The sequence below is a fragment of the Micropterus salmoides genome, unplaced genomic scaffold (assembly GCF_014851395.1).
Source record: "Micropterus salmoides isolate LMB-PRFRI ecotype aquatic unplaced genomic scaffold, ASM1485139v1 Ms_hic_scaffold_20, whole genome shotgun sequence".
NCBI classification, from domain to species: Eukaryota; Metazoa; Chordata; class Actinopteri; order Centrarchiformes; family Centrarchidae; genus Micropterus; species Micropterus salmoides.
The window spans coordinates 21,945,322-21,972,739 of NW_024041151.1; the positions used below are offsets into that span (position 1 = coordinate 21,945,322).

The 27,418-nt window shown below is 40.1% G+C and overlaps 1 protein-coding gene across 1 annotated transcript in view; it reads left to right on the plus strand.

The window, feature by feature from the left end:
- The window catches only part of LOC119914603 (ephrin type-A receptor 5), an 83,387-nt gene extending 58,587 nt beyond the window's left edge, over positions 1–24,800 (plus strand). The window contains exons 11-19 of the mRNA XM_038734010.1: positions 540–665; positions 1,703–1,888; positions 2,703–2,764; positions 15,729–15,796; positions 15,898–16,039; positions 17,235–17,384; positions 21,328–21,521; positions 22,821–22,985; positions 23,856–24,800. Coding sequence (XP_038589938.1) covers positions 540–665; positions 1,703–1,888; positions 2,703–2,764; positions 15,729–15,796; positions 15,898–16,039; positions 17,235–17,384; positions 21,328–21,521; positions 22,821–22,985; positions 23,856–23,967 — 1,205 coding nt within the window. The 3' untranslated portion in view covers positions 23,968–24,800. The remainder of the gene's footprint in view (positions 1–539; positions 666–1,702; positions 1,889–2,702; positions 2,765–15,728; positions 15,797–15,897; positions 16,040–17,234; positions 17,385–21,327; positions 21,522–22,820; positions 22,986–23,855) is intronic.
- Positions 24,801–27,418: the final 2,618 nt, after the last annotated feature.

Consider the following 27,418-nt stretch of genomic DNA (forward strand, 5'->3'; position numbering starts at 1 on the left):
AAGGTTCCCTAGATGCAGTATTAGTAAGTAGTTTTGGTAAGTAATCTCAGTCAAAGTGATGTTTTAAAATGTCGAATAATCATAAAGGACCATGGAGCATGTACTAAATCACATCTCCACAACACTATTAAAAGCCAGAAATGAGCTTGATTAGTGGTAGGAAATATGTATTTATATCAAAATATTAAACATTTTGAAAGTTGACATGAGAAACCAAGCTATTACTTAACGTTAATGGAAAAAGCTGATGTAATCAATATTGCCATAAGTAATCCTGCTCCTTGATTTGCAACGTTGCCTGCAATGGCCTCAAACAACCAGAAATGTTGAAGGGAAGGCTACATTGTTGACAAGTTTCCATTGTCTCAGTAGATAAAATACCACGTCATATTGGCCGACTGAATATTAATGCTGACAGCATGATTAAATGATGCATTGTTATGTATGCATGCATTGTATTGTGGATACAAGCCTGAATACATGTTAATAACAGTAAATTACATCTAAATGGTAATGATGCCATGCATATGTGTCTACAGTAAAGTTCCCGGGGGTGCGTACCTACATTGACCCCCTCACCTATGAAGATCCCAACCAGGCAGTGCATGAATTTGCTCAGGAGATTGACGTCTCATTCATCTCCATAGAGAGGATCATTGGAGCCGGTGAGTCAACTCAGAGTGAGTGAGTGTGTGTGTGGGTGTGTGTCTGTGTGTTACAGAGCAGATTCCGACAGAATAATGTGTTACAGAATAATGTGTTACAGAATACATTATTGTTGTTGTTGTTCATTCTGAAGTGAACCTGTAGCATGCACCGGTAAAATACTCTAACCTCATGAAGGAGATTAATTTCAAATAATACTGTATTTAAATACACTCTATGTACAGTCGTAACAGTAATGAGTTTAGCCTAATTTTGTCATGTTGTATAGAATTTAACAATTTTCTCACTATCTCTATAATAGTGCGCCATATTTTGTTCAGCCTGCGTAAACCTGTCACATTCATAATTGGGCACCATTATTTGGACACACATTTACACACAGTCAATTACTCTAAACACTGGGCTAGAAAATGACAGTTCACACAGCTATAAATGGTGTTTGTTCTCTGCTGACAAACATGTTGATTTGCAACAATTGTAAGTCTCACGAGGTTTCTGGCTGTGCAGCAGTGAAATGGGCTTTTCAGTATAACACTGTGGTTTCTAGGTTCTTATCTGTTGTGATAATGAGCAATGAGTTGAGGGATGCTCGTCCAGTATTTATACAGGAGTCAAACATTTGGTTGGATGGATTGGTAGAGGTGTTGAATAATAGAAATGTGTCCTCTAGGAAATATTTGAAGTAGTCAAAATCAGTATCACCTTCTAATATAATAGAATATGTGCTTGTGTGTGTTTGTGTTGTTCTATTGGAGTTCTTTGGAGTAATAAGTAGTTGCACCTAAATATTTCTTTTGGGGGGGGGTTCTCCTTCTCCATAGCTTTACTTTTACATCCAAAAGTAGGTTAGGTTTGTTGTCTTGAAATGTATACCTGGGTTTAAATAAAGTAATTAATCAAGACAACAACACAACAGTATAAAGTGAACTTTTTGTATTTAGGTCACTATTAAAGGTTGGTTTCACCACTGAACAACTGCAGCTAAAGGTGGGCTGAAATGTTGAGGCCACAGTTAAACTCTTTCTCTTTGCCTCAGGGGAATTTGGAGAGGTGTGCAGCGGACCGCTGAGGCTGCCCGGGAAAAGAGAAATCCAGGTTGCCATTAAAACCTTGAAAGCAGGTTACACAGAGCAGCAGAGACGCGACTTCCTGTGGGAGGCGTCAATCATGGGCCAGTTTAACCATCCAAACATCATCCATCTGGAGGGCGTGGTCACAAAGAGTGAGTCATCACTTCATCAGTCATTTATCCAGCTCAGCTGTATGTTTTTCTGACTCGTACCATTGATTTCATTAAGTAGAACAGTAATAACAAAATTAAATGAAATTTTTCAGAAAACTCCAATATTGGCAATTTGAACAGCTGATGTGCCTGAAAAGCATCAAGTCAGTCAGGTTAATTATTTAAGGCTAAATTCTACTGTAATGCTGTTTTTGTCATGGACCATATTTTACAGCCACATACAGCATTACTCTAACTCATTAGCTCGCCTATGTACCCCATAAATATTACATCTTAATTTTCATATTCATATGTTATTATACAAGTGTTAAACAAGTCATATATTTAGAACAAAATAATCAAAAGATATTACACTCCAAACATAGCATTTATTTAAACATGGGAACTGTTAACTATCTCAATATGGGTACTAGAAAATTAAAGCTGAGAAAGTACAGCTGCTGCTGCTTATGTACAGTGTAGTCTGAGAGACATTGAGCTAACTATTGACATAGCAGTACAGTTTAAACAGATGAAAACAGGACTTAGTCTGACAAAGTAGACCTTAGCCTGACAATATGAGACCTGGGAAGTCCATCAAAGAATATCTTTCTGATTTGCCTGTGATATATATGAAAAACACTATTTTTTGCTAGTCAGTGTTGTGTTACAGATTTTGTAATATTCTATGTGTTTGTTTAAAATTTATATGTGAAGGATGGCTCAACATCTTTTCCTTCTCTCAATATTTGTTTTTAATGTTTGTTTTAATATTTATGTTTTTGTTGTTATGTTCTCATATTTTGCTTTACAGGCAAACCAGTGATGATCATCACTGAATACATGGAGAATGGATCACTGGACACATTCCTCAAGGTAGGAAGAGGAGGGTAAGAGACGGGTCAGGGGGAATCTACGGAGACAGTGGATAAAGTTGAGAAGGATAATGGGGACTGAAAAGATGAAGGAGGATGTAATAGAAGAATCAATCAAAAGCAATTGTTTAAGCAGCATATTTGCAGTGTATTACAATGATATGGAGTCAGCTCTCAGACATAGATTAATGTTGGACTGTACTGAAGTACTGATGTACTGGCAATCGGGCAGGGGTTCAGAGTCATCACTTGCTGATATGCCAAATTGGAAGGACAATTATCATAGAGGTGGAAAAACATTTAATCGTCTGGAAAAGGAAAGTACATTTGAGAGCTGTTTATAATGGGGATACATCACTGTGGGCAAAGAGGATCAGGTGGGATGAAATGAGAATATATCCACCAAAGCTATCATCATTCCAATTCAATACCTCATCATTCTACACGTTCAAGCAGAAGTTAACAAGAGAAGAAGATGTGATGGTTACACTAACGTCTTTCAAGTGGATAGCAAAGTTATAGGTTGGTGTGGTTATTATTTCTCAACAAATAAAAAATAAAAAATTTGGGAGAGCAACAAGAAATAAAACTGAATAATCAAACTTCTGAGCCTGTCTACATGGTACAAATATTAAACCTATACTCTGCTTATTTTGAAATGTTTACTAGCCCCGACTGTGGGACAGATTACTATGCCAGAAAATATGAAAGTCATCTGGCCACTCTGGGATGGAATCATGTCTGCACTGTCTAGACAATTTGGACTTACTGAGTGGACAAAGTAAACTATAATGAAGAGGCAGGCCTGCCAATTTCTGAATTAAGTGATCCCTCTCCAATGCACTTCAGTCTCTTTACTGCTTACAATGGCAAGATGCTCAGTTGGTGGGCAAGGCTAAATCCTGCATGACAAAAGGGTAAACTCCTGTAGCAGATGGCTAATAGAGAGATGAAATAAGGTCATACAATTGCAAGATGGTGAAGAACAGCAATTACGGAAATTTGGAAAGGTGAGGATAATGTGGGGCCACTTGGAGGTGTAGGTGTGCTTGAAAGGTCAGACTGGAAAAGACCTTTAACTGAACAAAATGGGAGGATGCTGTGAGACAAAAGACTGAGGACGGGTGTCAGAGATGTGCTACGGGGCTGTGGTCACTGGAAACTGCTGACGTGACTGTCCTGTGTGCCTTGGGGAGTAATCCTGGATGGGGGGAAAAAGGGGAGGCAGAGGAGCTGGGGGACCAGCAGGCGGAGCAGCACAGAAAAACCTGTGAAGTAATTACATGGATGGCTGGTGTACTGAGGCCGGTATAAATGACACGGCCATGGGAGAACGAGGGGCTTGACTGGCTCCTGGATTAAGTGTCACAGCAATGGACAATACACTATAAGGCTCATAACTCACGTACTTGGCTCAACATGTTCTTTCACATGTATGTACAATGTTCTGCTGTAGATGGATAGTTTACATTTGGATTGGAAGGAGCTTAAACTAACAGTGAGAGCTGTGTGGGAGAAAACTTAAGAGGAACTTTACAGAAAGGGTTTTCCACCGCAGGGAAAGAGCATTGTTACGGTAGTATAATTTACTGTTTTTGTCAATATTTTATGAAGTTTAAAACCTTCAGCCAAATTTTCCTTCTCTGTGGTAGCTGTTTATATACTACACTACACTCCAATTTTGGCACCAATTCTGGGAGGTTAATATTATGTTTTTATAAATTGACTGACTGTGTTGCCTATTTATTTATTTTCCTTTATTTGCATATTGACTTGTTTGTGAGTGATGTGACTGGAATTAAAGGGGAACCACAGTTTTTACACATCAAAGTCTGCGTTCTGGTGTTGGGGAGTACTAATGTGAAAAAAGCTGTATAAAGCCTTTGCGTCTCCAGAGGGAGCCGTGGGAAGTTTGATAAATTGCCTCTCAAGTGATGTCACTTGAGTCAGCATCAGTTGGGGCTGAAGACTACAAGCCTAAAAAAGAAAAATATCTGGGGGTGTGGAGTTGTAGCCTGATCCTCATCTCATTAGCCGCTACTAGCATAACACACCCAGATCTCTGACCAAACTGTCAGTTGAGTTGCACTGTGGGCAATGTAGGCACCTGGTTTTGACAAAGAAGAATGTGTGGAATAAAAAAAACTTAAGCTATCTGCTGCATTAATTTTAAGTTCCCACAAGAGAAGGTGTGGTGTCCGAACGATAATGCTGCGATGATGTGTTGAGAAGAAATCCGCTTGACACTGTTCTTGATCATAAACGTTTATTACATCAAGGAATTCAGCATCAATTACAAGCTCTGCAGCAGCTTGGAGAGTGACCCAGCCCGATAACCACTCTGTCTCTCTGTACATCGAACACAGCTTATATAAGACATGTTTAGGTCTCTGCTAAATACCATATAAGGGCACAGTGCTGTAGACTAAGTGTAACCATCTGTTAGACACCACTTCCCCTACCACTGTGTCTCTCTCCAGCTCTGGGTCAGGGGTCAAATTCTTATAGGAGGGTTCACTGTCCCCATAAGGGTTCACTGTCCCCAGCTACAGAGCATTATGTTAAACTGTAATGGTCAAATGCACATATGTTATACACCACATATTCCCCCCTACGAGACTTAATTGAGTCTCGAAAAACAAAAAGAGATAAATTTCTCCAACACATACTTCTTGCATATTATTTTTAACAACATATCAACTTTATGGAGTGTGAGAACGAAAAACCCGTCCTGCAGCCATATTCCAAATTCCCTCCAAGACAATCTAGACAGGAAAATTTTCTCACGGCCCCTCTGCCTTAGGCGGCCACGCATGGTACTCCAGTCCAATTAATAAACGACATCTTTATCAGTCAATGCAGAAATATGGTTTAGCCAATACATGTGAAAACCTCAGGAAATTAAACAAATCAAAACAATGTCCGAATTCAGGCTGGTCAACCCATCGGACCCTCCAACGGACCTTTCCCTGCCTAGACCCTATATCCCTAAGCATCAAGAAAAAGAAAAAACCTGAGGTCCCCAAATATTAACTCCCTAAGTGAAAGTACAAGTCTTTACACAGTTAACACAAAAAGAATATGATTGTTAATTAAGTATTATTCATTCACATATGTATTCATATCTATATCAAAGTAGACACAGGAAGGTATTCCACTGCAGCTCCTCAGCAGTGTCGATGCAATCCAGACGTTTCCACACCGTCCTTGTCCAGAGTCCATTCATACTGTCCTTGTTTGAGTATTTGAATCCCCATCTGTACATCCCCATATACTCTGGAAGAAAAGAAAACACCAACCAGTATCTTGTTGCAAATAACACATGAAAATTAAAACCTCAATGTATGAAAATACAAAGTAACATTAAAATGGATATCTTTCCATCATTACTTCATCTGGTTCCCCTTCATCATCTCCATCTAAATCAGCCGTAGTTAACAAAGGCATCTGAGTGTTCTCCCCAGGCATTATCACTCCAACCCATCTCAATATCATAGCTTTCGCAAAAGTCAATAGCACCGTACAAAAGCAAAACATCAAACACAGCGCTACAAAGGCTGCTACCAAAATCTGAACCACCACTGCTCCCACTGGTCCTAACTGATTTTGTAGCCAAGTATTTGCTGACCATCCAGCTCCCTCAGATTGACCAAACGCATCCCTTATACTCTTTAATGCATCTATAACACTAGTGATATTATCAGAACTATCTGGGATCAAAGTATAACAACCGTCTCCCGTCAAGTTCATAGCCACACACAAACCTCCTTGTTTGGCTAAAATATAGTCAAGAGCCATGTCATGTTTCAACAATGTCAGTCTGTGACTTCTTTGAGTATTTGACAGAAGATTAAACCCTCGTATAGTTTCATTTGCAAAACCCCATTAATTTTTTCACACACCCCTGACTTTGTGGGTGATAAACTGCTCCAAGACGTTGTTTGATTCCCAATTTTTGCAAATCAATTTCACTGTTTTATCCACAAACTCTTTCCCATTATCTGATGATATTCGATCTGGAAGTCCCCACCTGCTTATGACCTCTCTACACAAAAACTTGGCAACCGATTGAGCGTCTTTCCGCTTGGTTGGACAGGCCTCCGGCCATCGTGAAAATCTATCCACAACCACTAGCATGTATCTTTTCCCTTCAACTGGTTTTATCATATCGACAAAGTCAACAACTAACTCACGCATAGGACCCCTTGGGGTGGGAATGTCATACCCCTGCGGACATTATTTTTCAGACAGATTGTACACCTGCCTATGACATAATCAATCTGTTCAAGCAAATATGGTGCCCAAAAACCATACTCCTTTGTGATTTTTCTCCTAACCTCCCCCCTGGCAACATGAGCTAACCCATGTGCTTCCTGAATCATCAAACCTAACAGGTCCAGAGGTGCTACTATCAGTCCCTCATGATTTCTCCAAAGACCCGTAGAATCCTTAACAGCACCTCGGTCTAGCCACAACTGTTTATCAATCATAGAAGCAGCTTCCTGCATCAAAATCACTTCCTTAAGCGTAATTCTGTCTTCCAAGTCCACCCCATGAGTGACCAGAAAAACCTTGCCCAATTTGTCAGCTCCTGTGACAGCTTTTGCAGCTTCATCAGCAGCTTTGTTCCCTTGTGTCACTCTTGACGCATCTGTTTTATGAGCTGCACACTTAGCTATCGCTATCTCTTTAGGCCTCATCATAGCATGCAACAGTTTTATTATTTGTGCGTGATGTTGTATCGGAGAACCATCCGTTCTCTTAAACCCCCGACCTTTCCACACTGCTCCAAACAAATGACATACATTATGTGCATATGCCGAATCAGTATATATTGTCACTCGCTGCCCGTCAGCTAACAAACACTCTTCTGTTAGCCCCACAAGTTCTGCCAGCTGTGCAGACGCAGGCTGTGGTATTACTTCAGCTTTTTCAACAACAAATCCCGTTCCTTGAGCTTTTACTACTGCATAGCCAGCACACAATTTCTCCCACACGATAACAAGACCCATCAGTCCAATACTCCAGGTCTGCCTCACGTAGTGGAAGGGCTTGCAAGTCTGATCTAAGCCTTGAGTATTTCTCTGCCTCTTGAACACAATCATGTGGCTCACCATCCTCTGACGTTGGCAAATTCTCGGCTGGATTTACCGTATCACACCTTACCAGGGTGACATCCTCCTGCTCTAAGAGCCTATGATAGTCTCTAAGCCTTGGCATAGTCAATGTGTATTTTCCATAGTTCAGTAGATTCCTGAGACTATGATGGGTAAGAATTGTCACTGGGTAACCCCTCGTAACAGATGATGCTTTGTCATACATTAAATAAACTCCAACCATTGCTCTGTAGCACAGTGGTAGCCCTAATTCCACTTCTGAATATGCAGTCGAATAATAGGAAATAGGTTGAGGATTCGACCCTGTACCCGTCGGCTGACAAAGGACTGCACATGCATATTTACCTCCAGTGGAATAGACACATACAACAAGAAATTCTTAGAGTAATCTGGTAGTGTGAGCGCTGGCGCCTCCTGTAACCTCTGTTTGATTGTTTCAAATGCCACAAGGCCTTCCTGTGTCCAGGACAGATTGCTGTGAAGTTGAGCGTTCCCAGTATCCTTAACCATAGCTCTCAAAGGTCCCGTCAAACTAGAATAATCCTCAACCCATGCTGAAGAATAACCAGCAATACCAAGAAACGTCAACATCTCTCTGACAGTTCTGGGCTTTGGAGCCTTGCGAATAGCCTCCAATTGACAATCAGAAATGCTTCTGTGTCCATGCGTTATTGTCTGACCCAAATATACAACCTTCTCCTGGCAATATTGCAACTTCTTTTGTGAGGCCTTATGCCCCTTTTCTGCCAATATTTGTAGCAATTTAATTGAGTCTTTGTGACATGTTTCTTCATCTTGTGAACAGATCATAATATCGTCGACATATTGAATCACAGTACTCTGCAATATCTGATCTATCCCTACCAAATCATCTTTCAATACTTTGTTAAAAATATGAGGACTGTGTTTAAATCCTCAATCTCTCATACTCATAAAACTGTCCTTATATGTGAATCCAAATAAACCCTGACTCTCTACACTAAGAGGAACACTAAAAAATGCACCACACAAATCTAACACCGTGAAATGTGTTGCATCAGGAGGGATTTGGGCTAACAAAGTATGTGGATCCGGAACTTCTGCTGGAAAATCAGTTACCACTTCATTTACTGCTCTCAAATCATGAACCATACGATAAGTCTCATCAGGTTTCTTCACAGGCAACAAAGGCGTGTTACTCTGAGGATTTGTTGTCTTCTTCAAAACACCTGCTTTCAAAAGTCCTCAATTTGTGGTTCGATTCCTTGAATTGCTTCATCCTTCAATGGATACTGATACTTCCAAGGAGGTCTAGCTCCTGGTCGAAGTTCTACTTTCACTGGTTGGGCTGACTTCACAAGTCCAATATCGGTACTGTGTTGAGACCACAAACATTCTGGAACTTCTCGCAACATCTCCTCTTTCATAGAATCCGAGTCCATCTTGGCACTACAAATAGATTCATGTGTCATCCGTACAGCTTGTGGCTGTCCCTGTCCTTTAGCTGAAATCATGATTTTGACGAATCGCTGATCTGTACTCCTCCAAATTGCCAAATTCTCTTTCATCGGTACAAAAACAGCTTCCTCTGCTTCTGTCATCATTTCCCCTATGTGTTTCTGCTCATAGTCTTCAGAAACCAACAAAGTCACATGTGGCACACTCTTCTCAATTTTGAATTCTTTCTCCAGATAATCATCAGTGTTTACCTTCATAGCGCTCCTTGTGGTCCCAAAATTATGCAACTTGAGCTTAGTTGAATTCCCTTTGGTTGATGAGCCAACCATTCCTCTGGGTTTGATTGGGCAGCATTCTTGAAATACTTGAGCGTACAATGGAATGGATATTCTGGAAGTTTCGCATCTGGCATGTTGCCACAATGAATTTCTCCCATATCTTAGCCGGCTCCAAGAAATCTGCACTGAGATTTCCAATCCAGAATACTGCAGAGGACTCCATCTCTGTTGTCATCAATAGTTGGTGGACCATTTCTTTTGGCACTTCTATCAGACAGCCATCTGGTGTACATTTTATTGTGCAGTTCAATCTACACAAAGCATCTCTTCCCAGTAGCAATAGGTGTATGTTCTGATACCAATATGGGTATTGTAGTTTTCTGATTTTATAGCAGAGCTCAATTGGTTCCGTGAGAGGAATCAGCTGCTTCACTCCCTCAAACCCCTTGTCCGAATCAGTTGATTGGACATAGGAAGATGTGTAGCATCTTCAGGCCGAACACAGGTGAAAGCCGCTCCGCTATCCGCCATTACTTCCAATGGTCGGTTATTTACTTTCACCTCAATTGTTGGATCTCTTTCCGGCCCTGATGCTACCAGCTGACACCCCCCTTTCGGATTTTCTGGGCACCTCTAGAATCCTGGCTCTGGGCCCCTGTGAGGGTTCACCAGTCCTCCAAGCGACCTTGACTGGCCCCTGAATCCTCCTCTGAAATTTCCTCCTGAGCTATTGCACTCACGGGCAAAGTGACCAACCTGTCCACAATTGTAACACACTTCTGGAGATTGCTGAAAGTATGGATTAAATCCTCCTCTTCTTGGCTTCCTCGTCCTCTTCCTCTCCAATTCTGCATCTGTCCATAAACTGGCTGTGGATATGAAACAACTGGGACCACTAGTGGTGGTTGGGGCAATTGCGGTTGTTCCTGGCTTGACTGAAGCTGTGGTGGTGATTGTTGCTTTGGTAAACACTGCTCCTGCATAACCAAAGCCTGTTTCTTCTCCTTCTTCTTATTTTCCACCAGTTGTATTTGATTGAGTTTCCTGAGAGTCACTTGGTCCTGTTCTTTCTGATCATGTTCCTTTTTCCTATATAGATCCACTTGATGGGCTATATGATCTGTATAGACTCCTATTGCCATGCTTCCAAGTCCAACCACCTCTGCCAGTTTGCTCCTTACTGGTGGGGGCAACCCCATCTGTAGTTTAGCTCGCAAAATTGACCGCTCCATTTGACTCGCCTCTGGATCATTTCCTGTGATATTTCTCCACACCTGATGAGCTCTCGACACATAGGCTCTCGGATTCTCTTCTTTTCCCAATGAATCAATCAAGATATTGTCAGGATGCACATTTGTGGGAAACGTGTCTTTCAGTGCTCTCCACAGTCGATTCCTACTTGCAGCGAACAACTCCGGATCATTTACAGCAGTCCCCACATATCGATTAAGTCCCGCTCTCTGAAAAATCTCTTCCATACCTGGAATCCCCAGGAGATTAGCAAAAAGTCTCTTAATATCTCCTATGGCAGTTTGTGTTCCTACCGTAATTTCTTCCAACTTCGAGATCCAAGGATGTGCTCCATCTTGAAGAATAGGCAACTTCTCAAGTATATCTGACATATCGGTATTCTGCAAAGGCTTATACTCCAGATTCTGTCCTCGGATTATCACTGGCAGCATCTTCTTACTTGTGCTCCCTTTCCTTGGGCGTAATGCATACTTCTTCTCCAATTTTTGAGACCCTTTTTTCCTCAATTTCTCCCTCTGTATTGTCAGCTTCTCGAGATGTTCTTCCAATTCTCTTATTTCTTCTGGATAAGTCGACTTCTCCAAGCATGATATGCATCGATCCATGTCTTTTTCTATTTCTTCAGTAGTCATTGGAGGATAAAATCCTCTTGAACATGAAGCACCTTTAATCTCCCACTCTTCATCGCTGTCTCCATCTTCACTTTCATCGGAGATCTGATCTCCTGTATCCTTCTTCTTCCAACTTTCATCACCCCTTCTTTCCGCTCTGGCCAGCCTCCGTCTGATCACAGGATCATATCCACCCATGATCTCTTCTACATCACTCTGTTCATCATCATCTTCCATTCTCCTAAACCTCGCTCTACCCTTAGTTTCCAAACGTGTCATTTTCTTCTTACTTTTGGAGCTTGGAGTCATCTTTATAGTTGTTTCTGCTTGTCCTCTCTCTATGATTCGTTCATCTTCATCTCTGATGCAATAACCACCCTCCTGAATGATCACTGGAAGTTGAGGATAGACATCCTTAAACTCCGCTTCCTCCTCGTATGGTGGAGGTCTCTTTGCTGAATCCGTATGTGAGAAGGGTTTGTTGACTTCTGCCATTAATTTTTCTCTGTTATCTTTGCCTCTTTTGCCATTTTTTCTCCACACCACTGTCCCTTTTCTCTTGCGTCTCTTTCATCAGTTTTTGACCTTCATGTTCGAACAACTTAAGAACACCCAGCTCTCTTCGTCTCTTCTCTTTACGTCGTTCCCCTTTTTTCCCCTTGTTTTGATCCGACTTATATGTGGACACAAGTACTTGCATTATTTTAAGTACACCTGGGTTAAGAGTCCCTTCCACAGGCCATGGTTGTTCAATATTAGGCCAACGCTTATGCCATTTTTCAGATAACTTTACAATACCATCAACTAGAGGATTATTTTTTTGCACTACATCAACCGGAGTAGTTACTTTCAACGTTTTAATGTCCTTTTTCCGCATAGTGACAACTTTTTATATTTCTTTATTGTAAATTATTTTCCTTATTACTTATTTGTTTATTTTTCTTTTAATTCTACTTAATTGTTGATAGGTGGCAATCTTACCACATCCGCTAATGGAAAATCAAGGGAATTTGTCAACTCCAGAGCAATCACAAAAATCTTGTTATCCAGCAATCACACGGCGCCAACTCCTACCTAATAAGCACCCTCTCACCTTAGTTTTGTCCCAAAAGCTCAATACCACTCAATTCCCAACACAACTTGACTTCAAACGACCCCTGCACAAAAACTCCCATATGTAATATTCAAATACAGTAACTGATCAGTCTGTTGCCAAGTCTCCCCTTAGATAGTCATAACATGAAATATGGCAGGCATACACAAATAGACTCTCTGTGTTACAAATGTGTCTATAATATCCTGAAAGGAAACAAACTAAATGTGTAATAATTATAAATGAGTATAGACACATATGCACAGGTGTTTGTAAAGAGTTTGTGGATTGCACAATACTGGCCAGACTGGATCCGGGGCTGCTTTGCTGTGGCGCCTGGACGGCACCCCCTCTCTCCTTCTCTCTCTCTCTCCTTCTTGTCTCTCAGTCCACAGGAGAACAAAAACCCAAAAAAAGGCAAACAACACTTTAGTCCTTTTATGTACTCACAAGGTTATTTCCCCCCAAAATAAGAGTGTCACCTCTCTGAGTAATCATAATCTATTTTCCCTAACTTTTTAACATATCTACGTTAACATGCAAGCTAAGGAATTTCGGTGTCATTTACACTGGGGATGCTGGGGACACTACTCTTCACTCCTATTTAAAGCTTACTCTATTAACAACCGTTCTTCAATACCAATGAAAATGCCTTTTAAAATGTATTTACACACATAAAAAACCCCAAATGAAAGTAAGTAAAATATAGAAAAACAAATGCGCACTTCCCAAAAAAGTAACTTAGGCTAAGAAAAACCCCACTGCTGCTTCTGAAATGACCCAAACCATACAGCAGCATTAATCAATAACTTTAACAAATTTCAAAACACAGTTTTCCCCTTGATCAAGTTCCCTTCTCTATTTCTTATTCATATATATGTATATTCTCTTCCTTCTTTATTTATTTATTCTATTATTCATATATGTCTTCTTGAATCCTAGCCTTATTGTCCTCTGCATAGTCTCTCTCACACACACTAGGCTTCTCCTATTTCTCACACACACAACCGAGACACAGCAGGGCAGCTCTCCACACACACACACACACACGGTAGCTATCCAGTCAACAAGAATGCATTCTTCACACTGTTTATAAAGCATGCTTCCGCCGCACCTTTTTCCTTTATTATTTTCCTTCCTAAATTTGTGCTACCTCGAGTTTGCAGATATTTAATGAGAGGCCACTTCGGACATAGTTCGTCAACACATGTATCGAGAGGTAACTTACAATTAAATTTTTCTTCTACAAGCTCCCAGTTCCTTTGAACGGACCCGAAAATTCACCTAGTTCCTTTCCAGGATTTGCGGCCCATCTAAGATCGCCTTTCAAGGGCTTTTTGTCCAGATCTGCGGCGTCCTAATCCTTATTTTCCTTTTTCCTTAACCTTATATTTTCTTCCTTATATTAATTTGTATTCAAGCCGAATGACCCTGGCCAGGGTTGCACTCTCTCTCTTTTTCCCTTACTCCAATTTACCTATTCCTTAAAGCCTAGTTTCACGCGACAGTAATTTCCATCCCACATGACTTACGGTTATAAGAATCTGAGGGCCCATATTCTTAATCTTTGCAAAGTTATGAAACCTCACTTCCCGTTACTCCTAGGCTGTTCCTTTTTCTTCCTTTTATATCTATCTATCTGTCTTCATTACATTCACACACACAACCTTTTTGCGTTATCCACAATGCACACAAAATTTAGAACGGAGTCTTCTCACACATCCACCCGCAAGCATTCACACGGGATCGAACCGGTGTCCCTTCAACGCACACACAGACACACGAACTGACCAGCGCCCACAGTTTATGAGAAAACTCACCCTATACGCTAGCTTCTGGAGCGGGAGTCAGCTCGATGGAGCCTGTGATGGAACGATGAATTCTGGCACAACACGGTCCCTTCGTGGTCGCCAATTTCTGTGGTGTCCGAACGATAATGCTGCGATGATGTGTTGAGAAGAAATCCGCTTGACACTGTTCTTGATATAAACGTTTATTACATCAAGGAATTCAGCATCAATTACAAGCTCTGCAGCAGCTTGGAGAGTGACCCAGCCCGATAACCACTCTGTCTCTCTGTACATCGAACACAGCTTATATAGACATGTTTAGGTCTCTGCTAAATACCATATAAGGGCACAGTGCTGTAGACTAAGTGTAACCATCTGTTAGACACCACTTCCCCTACCACTGTGTCTCTCTCCAGCTCTGGGTCAGGGGTCAAATTCTTATAGGAGGGTTCACTGTCCCCATAAGGGTTCACTGTCCCCAGCTACAGAGCATTATGTTAAACTGTAATGGTCAAATGCACATATGTTATACACCACAAAGGCCAGGGCTTGAAGTGAATGAGAAAGGGGCAATGACTTGCTCAAAGAAGACACGGCTCAGTTGGTGTCTGTGCCAGAGACTGACTTCATAAACATGTGGTAGGAATGACCTGAGGTACAAAGATGCACAGGTGATACCAAACTTGGATAGCAATAATTAGTTGGCTAACATCATTACCATGAGATGTAGGCAATTGTAATCATTACAGATAGATCATTTGAAATTTATATTCTTGAAGAGTGAAGGCACCTATAAAGCGGCACTTAACAGAATGCTTAGCTATCATTTTTCAATGCTGAGGTCTTACATGTCCTCTGTCTTTTCCCTTTCTGTGTTATATTGCAAATTGACCCAGTTTTGCAGGAGACACACCTCTAAAAACTACAGAAAAAGCATCAGCTTTGGACCATATTGTTTTTACTGCATTTGTCCAGTCAGTTTTTCAATGTCAAACCACTTGAGAACTCAGTAATCATTACAGAAATATATAATGCAGAATTATAATGCAGTGTAGACACTATGGAGAAGCACTGCATTGACTGTATGCTACATTACTGAAAGCGCATAGGGTATCCCAGGTTACTGTCAGGCAATTAACCAAATCATACGTCACTTTCTTTCAGTGGATTGGTAATATTTAATATATTTTATCTGGTTTTAAACATTTGTCTGTATGTAATATTATCCCCCCCCCCATTTTCTTCCGCTGTCATCTGAACAATCGGTTCACTGTTCTCACACTGTATGTCATATTGTATACAGTAGTATACAGTGGTCAACTAAAGATACTGGAATCACATATCAATTAAAATGTCTTTTTCCTCTTCATCCCTTCTTTTCTTCTCAGAAAAATGATGGTCAGTTTACTGTGATCCAGCTGGTTGGTATGCTGCGTGGCATTGCGTCTGGCATGAGGTACACATGAGAAGTCCACACAAACACACAATGTGTTACTGAACACATCATTAGGGCACAGTGTTTAGGTTTTATACTCTCCTTTCTGTTGATAAATGCAGATACCTTTCCGACATGGGCTATGTCCACCGTGATCTTGCAGCTCGTAACATCCTGGTTAACAGTAACCTCGTGTGTAAAGTGTCTGATTTCGGCCTTTCCCGAGTCCTGGAAGATGACCCGGAGGCTGCGTACACCACACGGGTAAGAAGTTTAAAATTTTGGTCTCAATTTCCCACAGCCCAAGCTGACGTCTTCAAATCTCTTGTTTTGTCTGACCAACAGTCCAGAACCCATAGATATTTTGGACAATTTGGAACGATATAAAAGCAGCAAATCCTCCCAAATTGAAAGATGGAAATGGCAAATGTTTGGCAGTTTTGCCTAATGAACAACTTAAACAATTAATGCCGATCGACTAATTAGTTAAATTAAACTAATTGTTTGAGTACTAGAGTGAGAGCAAAAGAGGAAAGGTAAACTGGAGGGCACACTGTTGTGTCTTTGAGGACTTTTATATTTAATCCGATGGGTATCTGTGGTACACATATGTACGTGCATACACACACAGACACAGACACACAGACACAGACGGCAGCAGCAGGTTTTAAATTGAGCTGTGTGTCCCCAGCTGAGTGGCATCCTGTCAGCCAGAGACGGGCTGCTTCCTTCAGAAGGAGAGCCAATTAGTACTCAGCCCAGTCTCCGCAACACTCAATTAGCACTGAGTCTTGCTGCTGTAGCGCCAAATATCCTGTCACTCACCTCTCACTGCCAGGCTACCTCTCTTTTTGCTCTCTCTCTCTCTGGCTCATCTTGCTGTCCTTCCCTGACAGAGCAGTGAGAATAACATAATTCACACCCTTCAAATAATCAGACCCTGAAATATCCCACCGCTGTGTTCATCAATACTGCATCAACCTAATTTCACTACTCATCAGCTGAAAACACATTTTCCTTTGCAACTCAGCAGTCATCCTGTGAACTTTTCTATCTTTGCAATAAAAGCGCAGTAATGAAGATGAGGGAAACAAGTAGAGGAATCTCCAGCCCCCCTACAGTTAGGACAGGGAATAAAAGAAAGTGAAACTTGGTATCATGAATGTGTTCCTAAATTGGTGTTCATTAGTGTAATTGTGGGTTGGACCACATGTGGCAGAAGGGTCTCAATTAAGTTCTGTCCATGGTTTCCATCTTTGTGTAACAAAATATGAAACTTTTGAATGAATTGTATGTGTGAAAGTGTTTCAATGAGCTTTTGTCAATGTACACATATCAGGGTAATTCCATCAAACACCACAACAGATGGAAGGTTGACATTAGATTTTATAAGCCTAGTTTCCTTTAAATCCACAGAGGTATTTGCATTATCTGGTAAATGTTCTTGCATGTTGTGCAGGGCGGAAAGATTCCTATTCGGTGGACGGCTCCAGAGGCAATCGCGTACAGGAAGTTCACCTCAGCCAGCGATGTGTGGAGTTACGGGATTGTCATGTGGGAAGTGATGTCATACGGAGAGAGGCCATACTGGGAGATGTCCAATCAAGATGTAAGTTTTATGTGACATTGACAAGTTTGATTTGACATTGTTGTGGAAATCGTTTGTGGGCATGCGGTAATGATTTTTGTCAGTTTGAATTTATTCATCCCACAATTCAACCACCATTCATTTTTCACCATTTGGGTGGTGCATGCACAGAAAGCAGGTGTACAATGGCAATGAAATTTTCTAGCACAACTGAGAAAACAATCTCACCAGAAGGGCCATTTAGTAGCTGTCCTGGACCCCTTACAGTCATCCCACATGATCTTCATCTGCAAGATGGAGTTTGCCTACTTGTCATGGAATTGTAATGTTCAGATTTATTTATTTATTCTCACTAATTAACAACGTATATCTTGTTTGTTTAATCCGTACAAAAACCTGAAGTGTATAAACACTAACTCACCATTTTACGGGGAGTTATGTGCCAGACTGGCAGTAAATTCCTGGAGTCTGATTTGACTGGCAAGAACCACAAAATAGTCCAGCCTTTAACCCACCCTCCCTATTTTTAAAGATTAAACAAATGTTATATTTTACATGTTAATTGCTGACTTTTAGCCAAGCTGGCTGTTTCCCCGTCTCCAGTCTTTATGCTAACCTGCTATAAGCATAATTCCCAATGCCACTAATACAATGTCACAGCTTTGCTTTACATTCCTTGGGAGCTGCAGTTGAACAGTTGAAACAGCAGTTTTCTCAACTCTTGTGAGTTGCATTGTTGAGACAGGTCACGGTTGGAGTTTCCTTCATGCTCTTGAGTACAAAGGGTATGTCATTCTCAAATCAACAACTTGTCAGCTAGGGTCAAGAGAAACTCATTAAAAAAGGATAACTAAAAGTTATGCATCATAAATAAAATTCTGTTAACTATCACGGATATTTTCTCATTTCAGATTGCATACAGTATTTCTTATTTCCTTTACTGGAGTGGAAAATCTTAGCACAAGGCTGACTGCATTGTTCCTTGGGAACTTTTGACATGTGTCTAACAAAGACAGCAATGGAGTAATCGAGTAATCTTTGTGAAGTGTTCGGAGGCCGAATGGGGGTTGATATAGGGAGGTCTGTGCGGGAACCTATTATCATAAATCAATTACTACAAAGTGTGGACAATGAGAATGGAGAGTTTTAGTGGAAACAAACTTTTTGTGGTGTAGAGAAAGGTGTGCATAAGCAATAGAGTGAAACAGGTGCAGTGCTAAGCAGAAATATGTGGCAGGGAAAATATCAAGCTGTAGACCCACTTTGCCTTAAACTTAAAATTGTGAAACTTTAATGTAAGTGAGTGGCTGTAGAGTGATGTACTGGTGGTCGCGATGCACTCAGCAAGTACCCAAATGACCCGCATGTGTCTGTTCATCAGAGGGGAGACGAAGAAGAGTGAGTCGGAGGAGAAGAAGAGGGTGATGAAGAGAGCGGGAGAGGGTAGCACCTACATCATAGTGCGGCCCGGAGGCCATTTTAATGAGGGGAACTGCAATCTTGTCACATGGCGACAAGTGAGAATGTAGCATTTGATTCAGACACCACCGACATGCACTCATTTCCCACCCACAGACACACACAGGCAACATATGCACGCACAGCCCTCCAGTGACCTCTTCATCCCCTGCTTCAGACCCCTCCCTCCTCCTTTTGGTTATTAGGCTGTCTGTCTCAGAGAAGTCTAGAGATGGTGAGCAGTGGAGAGGAGAAGACGTTTGATGTTTAATTGAAAGCGTTATGCTGGATTTTCTCTGATCTGCGCAAGCAAGTGCAGGCTCTCACACTCCTCTAAGCTTCTCTCTCCTTCTGTTTCCCATTTCTGCCCCTTTTCTCCTCGTCCACTCTTTTGTCTTTGTAAAATGCAATCTCTGTCTGTATTCTTTGTTGCCTCCCGTCCGCCTTACCTTTCTTTCTCCCACCTCGGTCTCTCATTTTCTTCCTCTGATCTTTCCTCCCTGCCAGTCAGCTATGTGTAGTTCGTCTCCCTCTCAGCATGCAAGCAATGATTTGATGCTGCGCCTCTCTCCTAACACTTTGGTGCGCGAGTATGTGCGCTTTCAAGCATGCGCATATATTGGAGCACTATCACGTCTGTCTTTTGTGTGAATTTGACACAAGTAAAGGCTGTCATGAACTCAACAAATCAATTCCCTCCAGTGTCTTGCGCTGGCAGAACTAGGCTGAGAACTCCAGCCTGCTTTCCACTGCAGGGTCTAACGGAGAGAGCCAGGTTTATTTATTATTCATCTAACTCGACACCACCACCACCACCCCTGCCGCATCTTTTACTTGCAGAAATTATCAACTGGGCTATGCAGCGTATCAAATAAACAAATAATGTTTTTATGATGTGTTACTTTGTTGATCCTCGCGGAGGATTCATTTTTGCGTGCCAACTTCGTGGAGGTTTGAATGTAGGGTCAGATGGAGTGCAGGAGCATCCCTGGAGCAAAGATCAGGATTTTGGGATCACATTTGAAGTAACATCACTTCTGCTGAAGTTTGTTGCGGTCCTGCTGTGAAAAAGATATCAGATGTTCAGGCATCAAAGAAGTGCAGATCAAATCGTGTCATCTCTTCTCTAACATCCAGGAACTTTTGAGCAAACTTTAAAACTGATTATTGCATTTTAAACTTGAACCAAGATTCAGTAACTGCACAGCTTTGATTCTGATTAGTAAAGGCCAGGTCTAACAGGGTGAGAAATTATTTTTCCCCCCAATTCATCAAATTGTTAAATGCTCGTGATCAGTCTTCCATATAATATCGCTTGGTGATGATGTTTTAACCATTGACAACTGAAAGGTAGAGCTGGACAATTAATTGAATTTGAATCACAATTTCCATTTTGGCTTTGTAAACAAGTTTATCGAGATAAAGCTTTTATTGTGCCACATGCCATTTGCAATGACACCTGTTTTGTCTTGTATTATAAATCCAGCGCACCCTCCTGTCCTTCTCTAAAAGCCCAAACTCACTTTCATGCAGACTGTTGCATGTTTACTTCAGCTCAAGCCAAGATGACAGGGATTATAACTGCTACAACTTGCTAGTCACCATCATTAGCTTAAGCCTACGGCATTTTTACGGCACTAACAAATTACATATTATTTATACTAAACCAGGTGTGTTCAGTGTTGATTTACCTGGTCTGTGCTTGTTAAATATCCACTTTGTCTGTGTCTTGTAACGTAATACTGGATTTATACTTTTCTTACTCACTGTTGGTTTAAGTAGCTGCATCTCCCGACAGCACACCGCGGTTGAATTTCAGCGTTATGTAACTTAACGAGTTGTCGTCAACTTGAGTGGTTCACCTGTCACCTGCTCTGCTCAACTCCGTACACACAAACACACACACATGCACAGAGCTTCCCTAGCAGCCCATCCACCCCACAAAGCAGTCAACCTGGGGAAACACTGCATTGCTGTCATCATCTTGCGCACTAATATGCTGTTTAAGTTAATAATATTCAGTTGCTATTTTTTTATTTCAAGGGCTATATGGGATTTTTTGGCTTATCCCATTTTGGGATAATGCATAATCATTTAAAAAAATTAAGCATTCCATTTTAAAAGTTAAGTAAATGCATGATGTAAATCAGCAATCATTTTTAATCATGATCTCAATATTGGCCAAAACAGTTGTGATTATGATTTTTGCCACAATCGAGCAGCCCTGCTAGATGGGAAAATTAGACTGGAGGTTTAGTGTTTTGCCACCACTTAAGTACATAATAACAAAATATGTTTTGCATGTATTCGTATTAAGTTTCATGTATTTTATTATGTTTTATGTTCAATCATGTGTTTCATCTTGCATATAAATTTCCACTTGGTGGGTTTCACTGCTCTGGCTTCTATCTCCTATATTTTTTGTATTAAAAACCAGGCATTTCCTTTTATTAACTTCTAAATGAGAGAAAAGGCAGATCCTTTTGACTGTCCTGTCTGTCTGCAGGTAATAAAGGCCGTAGAGGAGAGTTATAGGTTGCCAGGTCCTATGGACTGCCCTGAGGCTCTGTACCATCTAATGATGGACTGTTGGCAGCGAGAACGCAGCAACCGCCCCAAGTTTGATGAGATTGTCTGCCTACTAGACAAACTTATTCGCAACCCCAGTTCATTAAAAAAACTGGTCAACTCTTCACACAGGTATGAATTCACACCACAAAACATCAATATATCTATTTGGAATTTGACACTTTTTTTTTTTTTAAATATAGACGACATTAGCTTGAATACACAATGCTATTGTAACATGTTATGATAACTTCAATTAAATTTTGAAGCACTATGCAACAATTTATATTTTTGGATTTAAGCTGTAGATGGACAACCATTAAATTAATGTATAAGTAAGTTATCATTTTTAACAATTTTGTTAAATGTTTTAATGTATTGAATACTTCAGGAATTAATTCTCACACCTACTTTTAGTAAAAGGCTACTAAGTGTAATATTGTATTTATTTTTTCAAGACAAGATATATGTTGGCTTTTACTTTTGAAAATACATTGTGTTTTAACTGACCTATTCATTCTTAAGTGAATTAAACCCAGCGCTGCAAGCTAATAGACTAATTGTCATTCAGATGAAATGTAAATAGAGTCTCTATTGAAGTCTTGTGTAGCTGCATAATTAAATCAGGATGGGTTTAGTCACTAACTGCTGCATGCTGGCAAATTTTCTTAAAACTACGCATTAGTGTGAATTGTATTCAGTGGGGTATCTTTGGATTATCGTAACATTTGAACATTCAATTACTATTTCCCCACTATGTATGTGCATTGCATTAGTGTATAATGACATGAAATGGCTATAAGGGCTCTGAAGCAGACATTTAGTCAGACAACATCATTACCTTATTTTCTTTGCAGAGATAATGAAATAATGTGAGGTATTTTGTTCTCCTTTGTCTGTTCCACTGACACACACGGAAACACACTTAATAAATCAATGCCACATCTAATAGTCTAATATATGACTGTTAGCCAGATGAAAGGGACAACAGGGTCAGTCCTTGTTCCACATTACTCCTGTACTAGCTACAGCGTGGAGAATATTGTTAGCTAGCATGAACATTTCTGTTTGATAGTATGGAGAGCTCCATTTGTTAACATGAAGAGTGAGCTGAATGACAAAGAGTTTTGAGTGGACAGCGTTTTCAGCTTTGAGTGATGGTGCATAAGTAACATTACAATGCCTCACTGGTAACTGTAAGAGCTTTAGAGCTCAACCATGAGCTTCAAAATGTAGTTGATTGCAGAGTGAATCCCGCTCTTTAACATTTATGATAATGATGTGAAAACAAGGCTAGTGTCTATGAATTCCTTTAATCTGACAATCTGTCATCTTGACAATGGATATTATCAGAAATAATACATGCCTAATCTTGTGCTTTAATTTTATTACTGTCATACTTTTTTTCCTGTACCTCCATCCATGTAACAGGGTTTCCAATCTGTTAGTGGAACATGCCAGTGTAGAAGGGGACTGCAGCACTCGGAGCCAGACCGTAGGGGAGTGGCTCGACTCCATCAAGATGGGTCGTTATACTGAGCTCTTCATGGAAGGAGGTTACTCTTCACTAGAGACAGTGGCTCAGATGACGTCAGAGTAAGGCCACTTAACCACATAAACATAAACATAAACAAGTACTAGGACACTTGGTCATGCACATAGTCACACACAAGTTATCTGTCTCTGAGGTTTCTGCTGCCACCCCAGCGCAATAGAGTTGAATGGATTTTTGTTTGTGGAGCTTACAGCAATCCAAAATTATATTTAAAAAATTCAAAATCTATTTGCCACTCTGTATAATACACAGATCATCAGTTTTTATTGGGACTATTTCTTCAGTAGAACATGGTCCTTGTAAAAACTTTAAACAGACTGACCCTTTAAAAGTTAAAAACATAGTAAAATGACATGATTCAGAATGACAACAATCAAATGTGCAATGTAGTTTGCACTCCCACTCGCTGCAGCACATACAAAACTGCACTCATTTTTCATTATTACTTTTTTCCCCTTTTTGTTAGAAAAGCAATGAACATTGTCACAAAATGTTGTGAAGTTCAAAGCAAAAACTTATGAAACTCAGTTCCTTTTTATATAACTGCAAGCTTTTATAAAGATGAATGCATAACGCTCGAACCATCCAAAAACTACCATATCAGTATATTAAATTTTTTAAATTGGGTATCGACGGTATAAGAGCTGAGCCTTGTGAGAATATTATGTATTGATTCTCTTATTTGCAAGACTACTGTGTTACACCACCAGTAAAAATGGCATTAAAATGTTATTTGTCTAAAACATTACAAATAAACCTCTGTAATAGCAATACAAGACATGTTGATGTATTGACCATTTTGAATGATTCACGTTACCTGTTATAGGAAATGTTTTAAAGATTGTTTTAAGTACAGTCATTTATTATCACTTGTATCATCTCTTAAGTAAAAAGGGTGTGCTGTTTTTCAGGGATTTGCGAAGAGTAGGAGTGAACCTGGCTGGACATCAGAAGAAAATCATCACTACTATTCAGGAGATGAGAGTCCATATGAACAACACCAATTCGACTGTAAACATCTGATGCACATGTATAGGGACACGCGCACACACACATATATACATACACACAATATATGGACCTAGTATGTGACAAAAAGACTTGCTGTTGGACCTAGAGCGGCTTAGCACTTTCTACGGACAAGGAAACCCAGTGTTAAGGATCTAAACGAGAGCATCCACATTTTTGTGGTTCTTGTGTGTGGAGTTTGCTTGTGATGTCATTGGGGATATTTGACATTGCAGCACAAAAACCAAACTGAACTCAGCTGAGCGGTGCTACATGAAGGGAAGATGATGGTGAGCTTAACTGAACTTAAGTGAAAACTTTTCCTTCTAATTATTCAATTTGTGTGAATGTGGACTCTCTGTGCACTGTTTTGGTTCTCTCAGATCGAGAAACATGAAACATATGCCGCAAATCTGGCTCTGAGAGCAACCAGCACTTTTTTGGCTGTGTCACACATATGGGAGTTTCATGCAGCGTGCTCACACTGAACTTTTTCAGCCTGTCTCAGGTGATCTGAACCCAGTGGATCTGAAAAGTACCAACATTTTCTCTGGAAGTACATTTTCGTCAATCATTGAATTGGACACCACTCTCAGGCAGGTTAAACATGTTTTTATGGACCAACAGTCTTTGCTTTGCCATGCTGATGTGCTTTGGATTTTGCTGTTGGATTTTGTTGACCTTTTGGCAGTTGTAATCCAGCTGTACAACTCACGGAAGATTCAGACTCATATTCGGCATCATGTACTTCATTATCTTACACAGCAATTCTAGACAAGAATACATATTGCCACCTTAATTGTTTAAAGAGGCTGAAATTTAAAATACAACAAAGTCTATGACAAGGAAACCTTCTGGGTCTGGCTTTGTCTTATTGTGAAATGATACAAGCCTTTAGGCATTAGGATTCTCTCTATAACTGTTCTTCTGGCTGAATGTATAGCACTACATAGAGTGCAATGCTCAGTTGCAGGATCAACCTGTTATGTTTTATATGTAAATGCTGTCAAATAGGGATAGAATGTGGCAACCATTCTGGTCCTTAAAAGCAGCTTCTAATGCTGCAGAATATGTTTGAGATTCAGCTGGCTTTCCGTCATGTTTGCTCTGAAAATATGTAGGAATCTCCACTAAGATCCTTATGGGTTCCTACAGAACTCACTCAACTATCAACTCCTAAACCATGCACCATTCAAATTGGAAAAAGTGCTTCATACCGAATGCTTGTAGTGTTTTAGTGATACCTTCACTCAGATTCCCAGGAACCTTCATATAGGTTCTAGCAACTACATCACACATTCAAATCGAATCTTGCAGAACTATTGAGATTCTACTGGAACCTTTGCTCAGACCCCAGTGGATGCTTCAACCAGATTCTGATGAACCCTCACACAGGCTCTACATCAGACATTCAAATGGAGCAGTCACACAGGTTGAAATGGAAATGTCACGTCATGTTCAAAGGCACTTCTATTTAGCTGGAACATCCAATCCAATGGAAATTTCATTCATGGAAATTTATGGAAAGTTCAGTTGATCATGATGGAACATTTGTAATTGAACAGCTTATTCACATGCTCATGGAAAGGATCACAGAGTTTCTAGTGGGACTGTTTACTGATATTCTAATGGAACTTCAGCTCAGATTCTAATGGAATCTCTACTAGGATCCCAATGTAGCCTTCACTTGCGTGTACTCAAATTTTCATGGAGCCTTCACTTAAAACCAACGACCTTCAGGTACCGCAGAAAATCCTCAGCAATCTGTTCAGTTCACCAGAGTCTCCCTCCACCACATGTCTGCCACACCGCAATAAACCTCACTCTTACAGGACTGCTGAAAATAAGGAGGCAATATTGATCAACTTGATAATCATTTATTTATTTATACTTGTTTTAAAAAATTAGCAAAAATGATGTAGACAGTTTGTGTTTGATCGTAATAATCTCTCTTGGACTACTGAGCAGCTCTGCCTACATGTTTTTCATGTATATAATGTATTATATATTTAAAGCAGGGAGCATTGTTTCTGTCTACCATCATGTGGACAAGTTGGTATTGATCAAGCATCTCAAGAGTAGTAAACATTAGTAAATAGTGACAAATATTCTAAATCAGCATTCCTCCTACTTAGACCTGGGCCACTGTCAGGTGGGGGCAACCAGCACATCTGTCCCCATGTAAGGGTGCCCTAAAGGGTATGCAGAATTATAAAATATTCATGTTATGTTGATGGTGATTGTGTTTCATTTAAATTTTTGATGCAAGACCTAGAAATATTTTCAGTTGCCCTAAATGACAATAAATACTCTGTTGTCCATCTAAAAGCTGGAGTGGTGTGCACAGGGATTGCTATATGAACTTCTGGTATGGTTGAAAGGTATACAATGATGTCAATGTCAAGCCCTTACTACTTTGGTATGGTATGTTATACATTGCTACTCAGTGCTTTATTGCTAAAACTTGACCCTTTTCACATTGTGTTCACCTAAGCAGGAATTGAGTTCTGACAGTATATATATATCTTCTTTGCAGATGACATGCTAATATTTTTCTTGGTTATACACAGTGTACTGCTAGAGCGCTGGCATAAGAGTGGAAATGAAATGAGATTGTAAAGATTGTAAAGAGGTGGTATCACTTGACTATGAAAAGCATAGAAAAGCACACAAGAAGAATGTAAGGTTTTAAAGGGGTGTTTCACTTTTTTAAAGAACATGCTTTTAAATACTCAGATCTCCCTTGGAGATCAAGAGAACTCAAAGTGAAAGGCCTCATTAGTGGTAGAAAGCCCCCTCACTTGTGGCATTTAAGCCTTTCAACCTGCTGTCAAAATCAAGATCATACTTCTTGGCTGGTTTCATAAAGGAATGTGGGTAGGGAATGGAATTGTTATTGTTATTCTATATGGGTATATGTTTTTAAAAGTCGAAATATTGCAGTAAAATTTTGCTTGAAAGATAAACATCTGCATAGTCTCTTTACATCTGCATAGTCTCTTTACATTTATCACTTTGGATGTTTGGCTCCAGCTTATACGTTAATATACTATATTGTAGTTTTAATGATTGGGAACAGTAGCCATTAAGGAACATTAGATTTGTAGTTTAGCCACGGTATACTTTTTTAATTCGAGCAGGTCTTATTCTTGTCTTAAAAAATGCAACCAACTCTTTGGCAGTTAAACATATTTACTACATACATAACATATACTGAATGCAGACTATTGTGGCTATGCAGATCTTTAATTTAGCGGGGGAATGCATCAGTAATATGGTGCACCTTTTATATTAGACAATATAAGGCATGTACAGTGAAAGTAATTGTGCTGGGTGTTTTTAATTTACCACCCAGCATGTTTTCAATTTAAGTTTCCTCAGTCATATGAATACAATAACCATTTGATGAAGTTTGACAGTGTTTGGTCCTACCCAAATTTCATGGTATTGGCTTTTATAACCATCC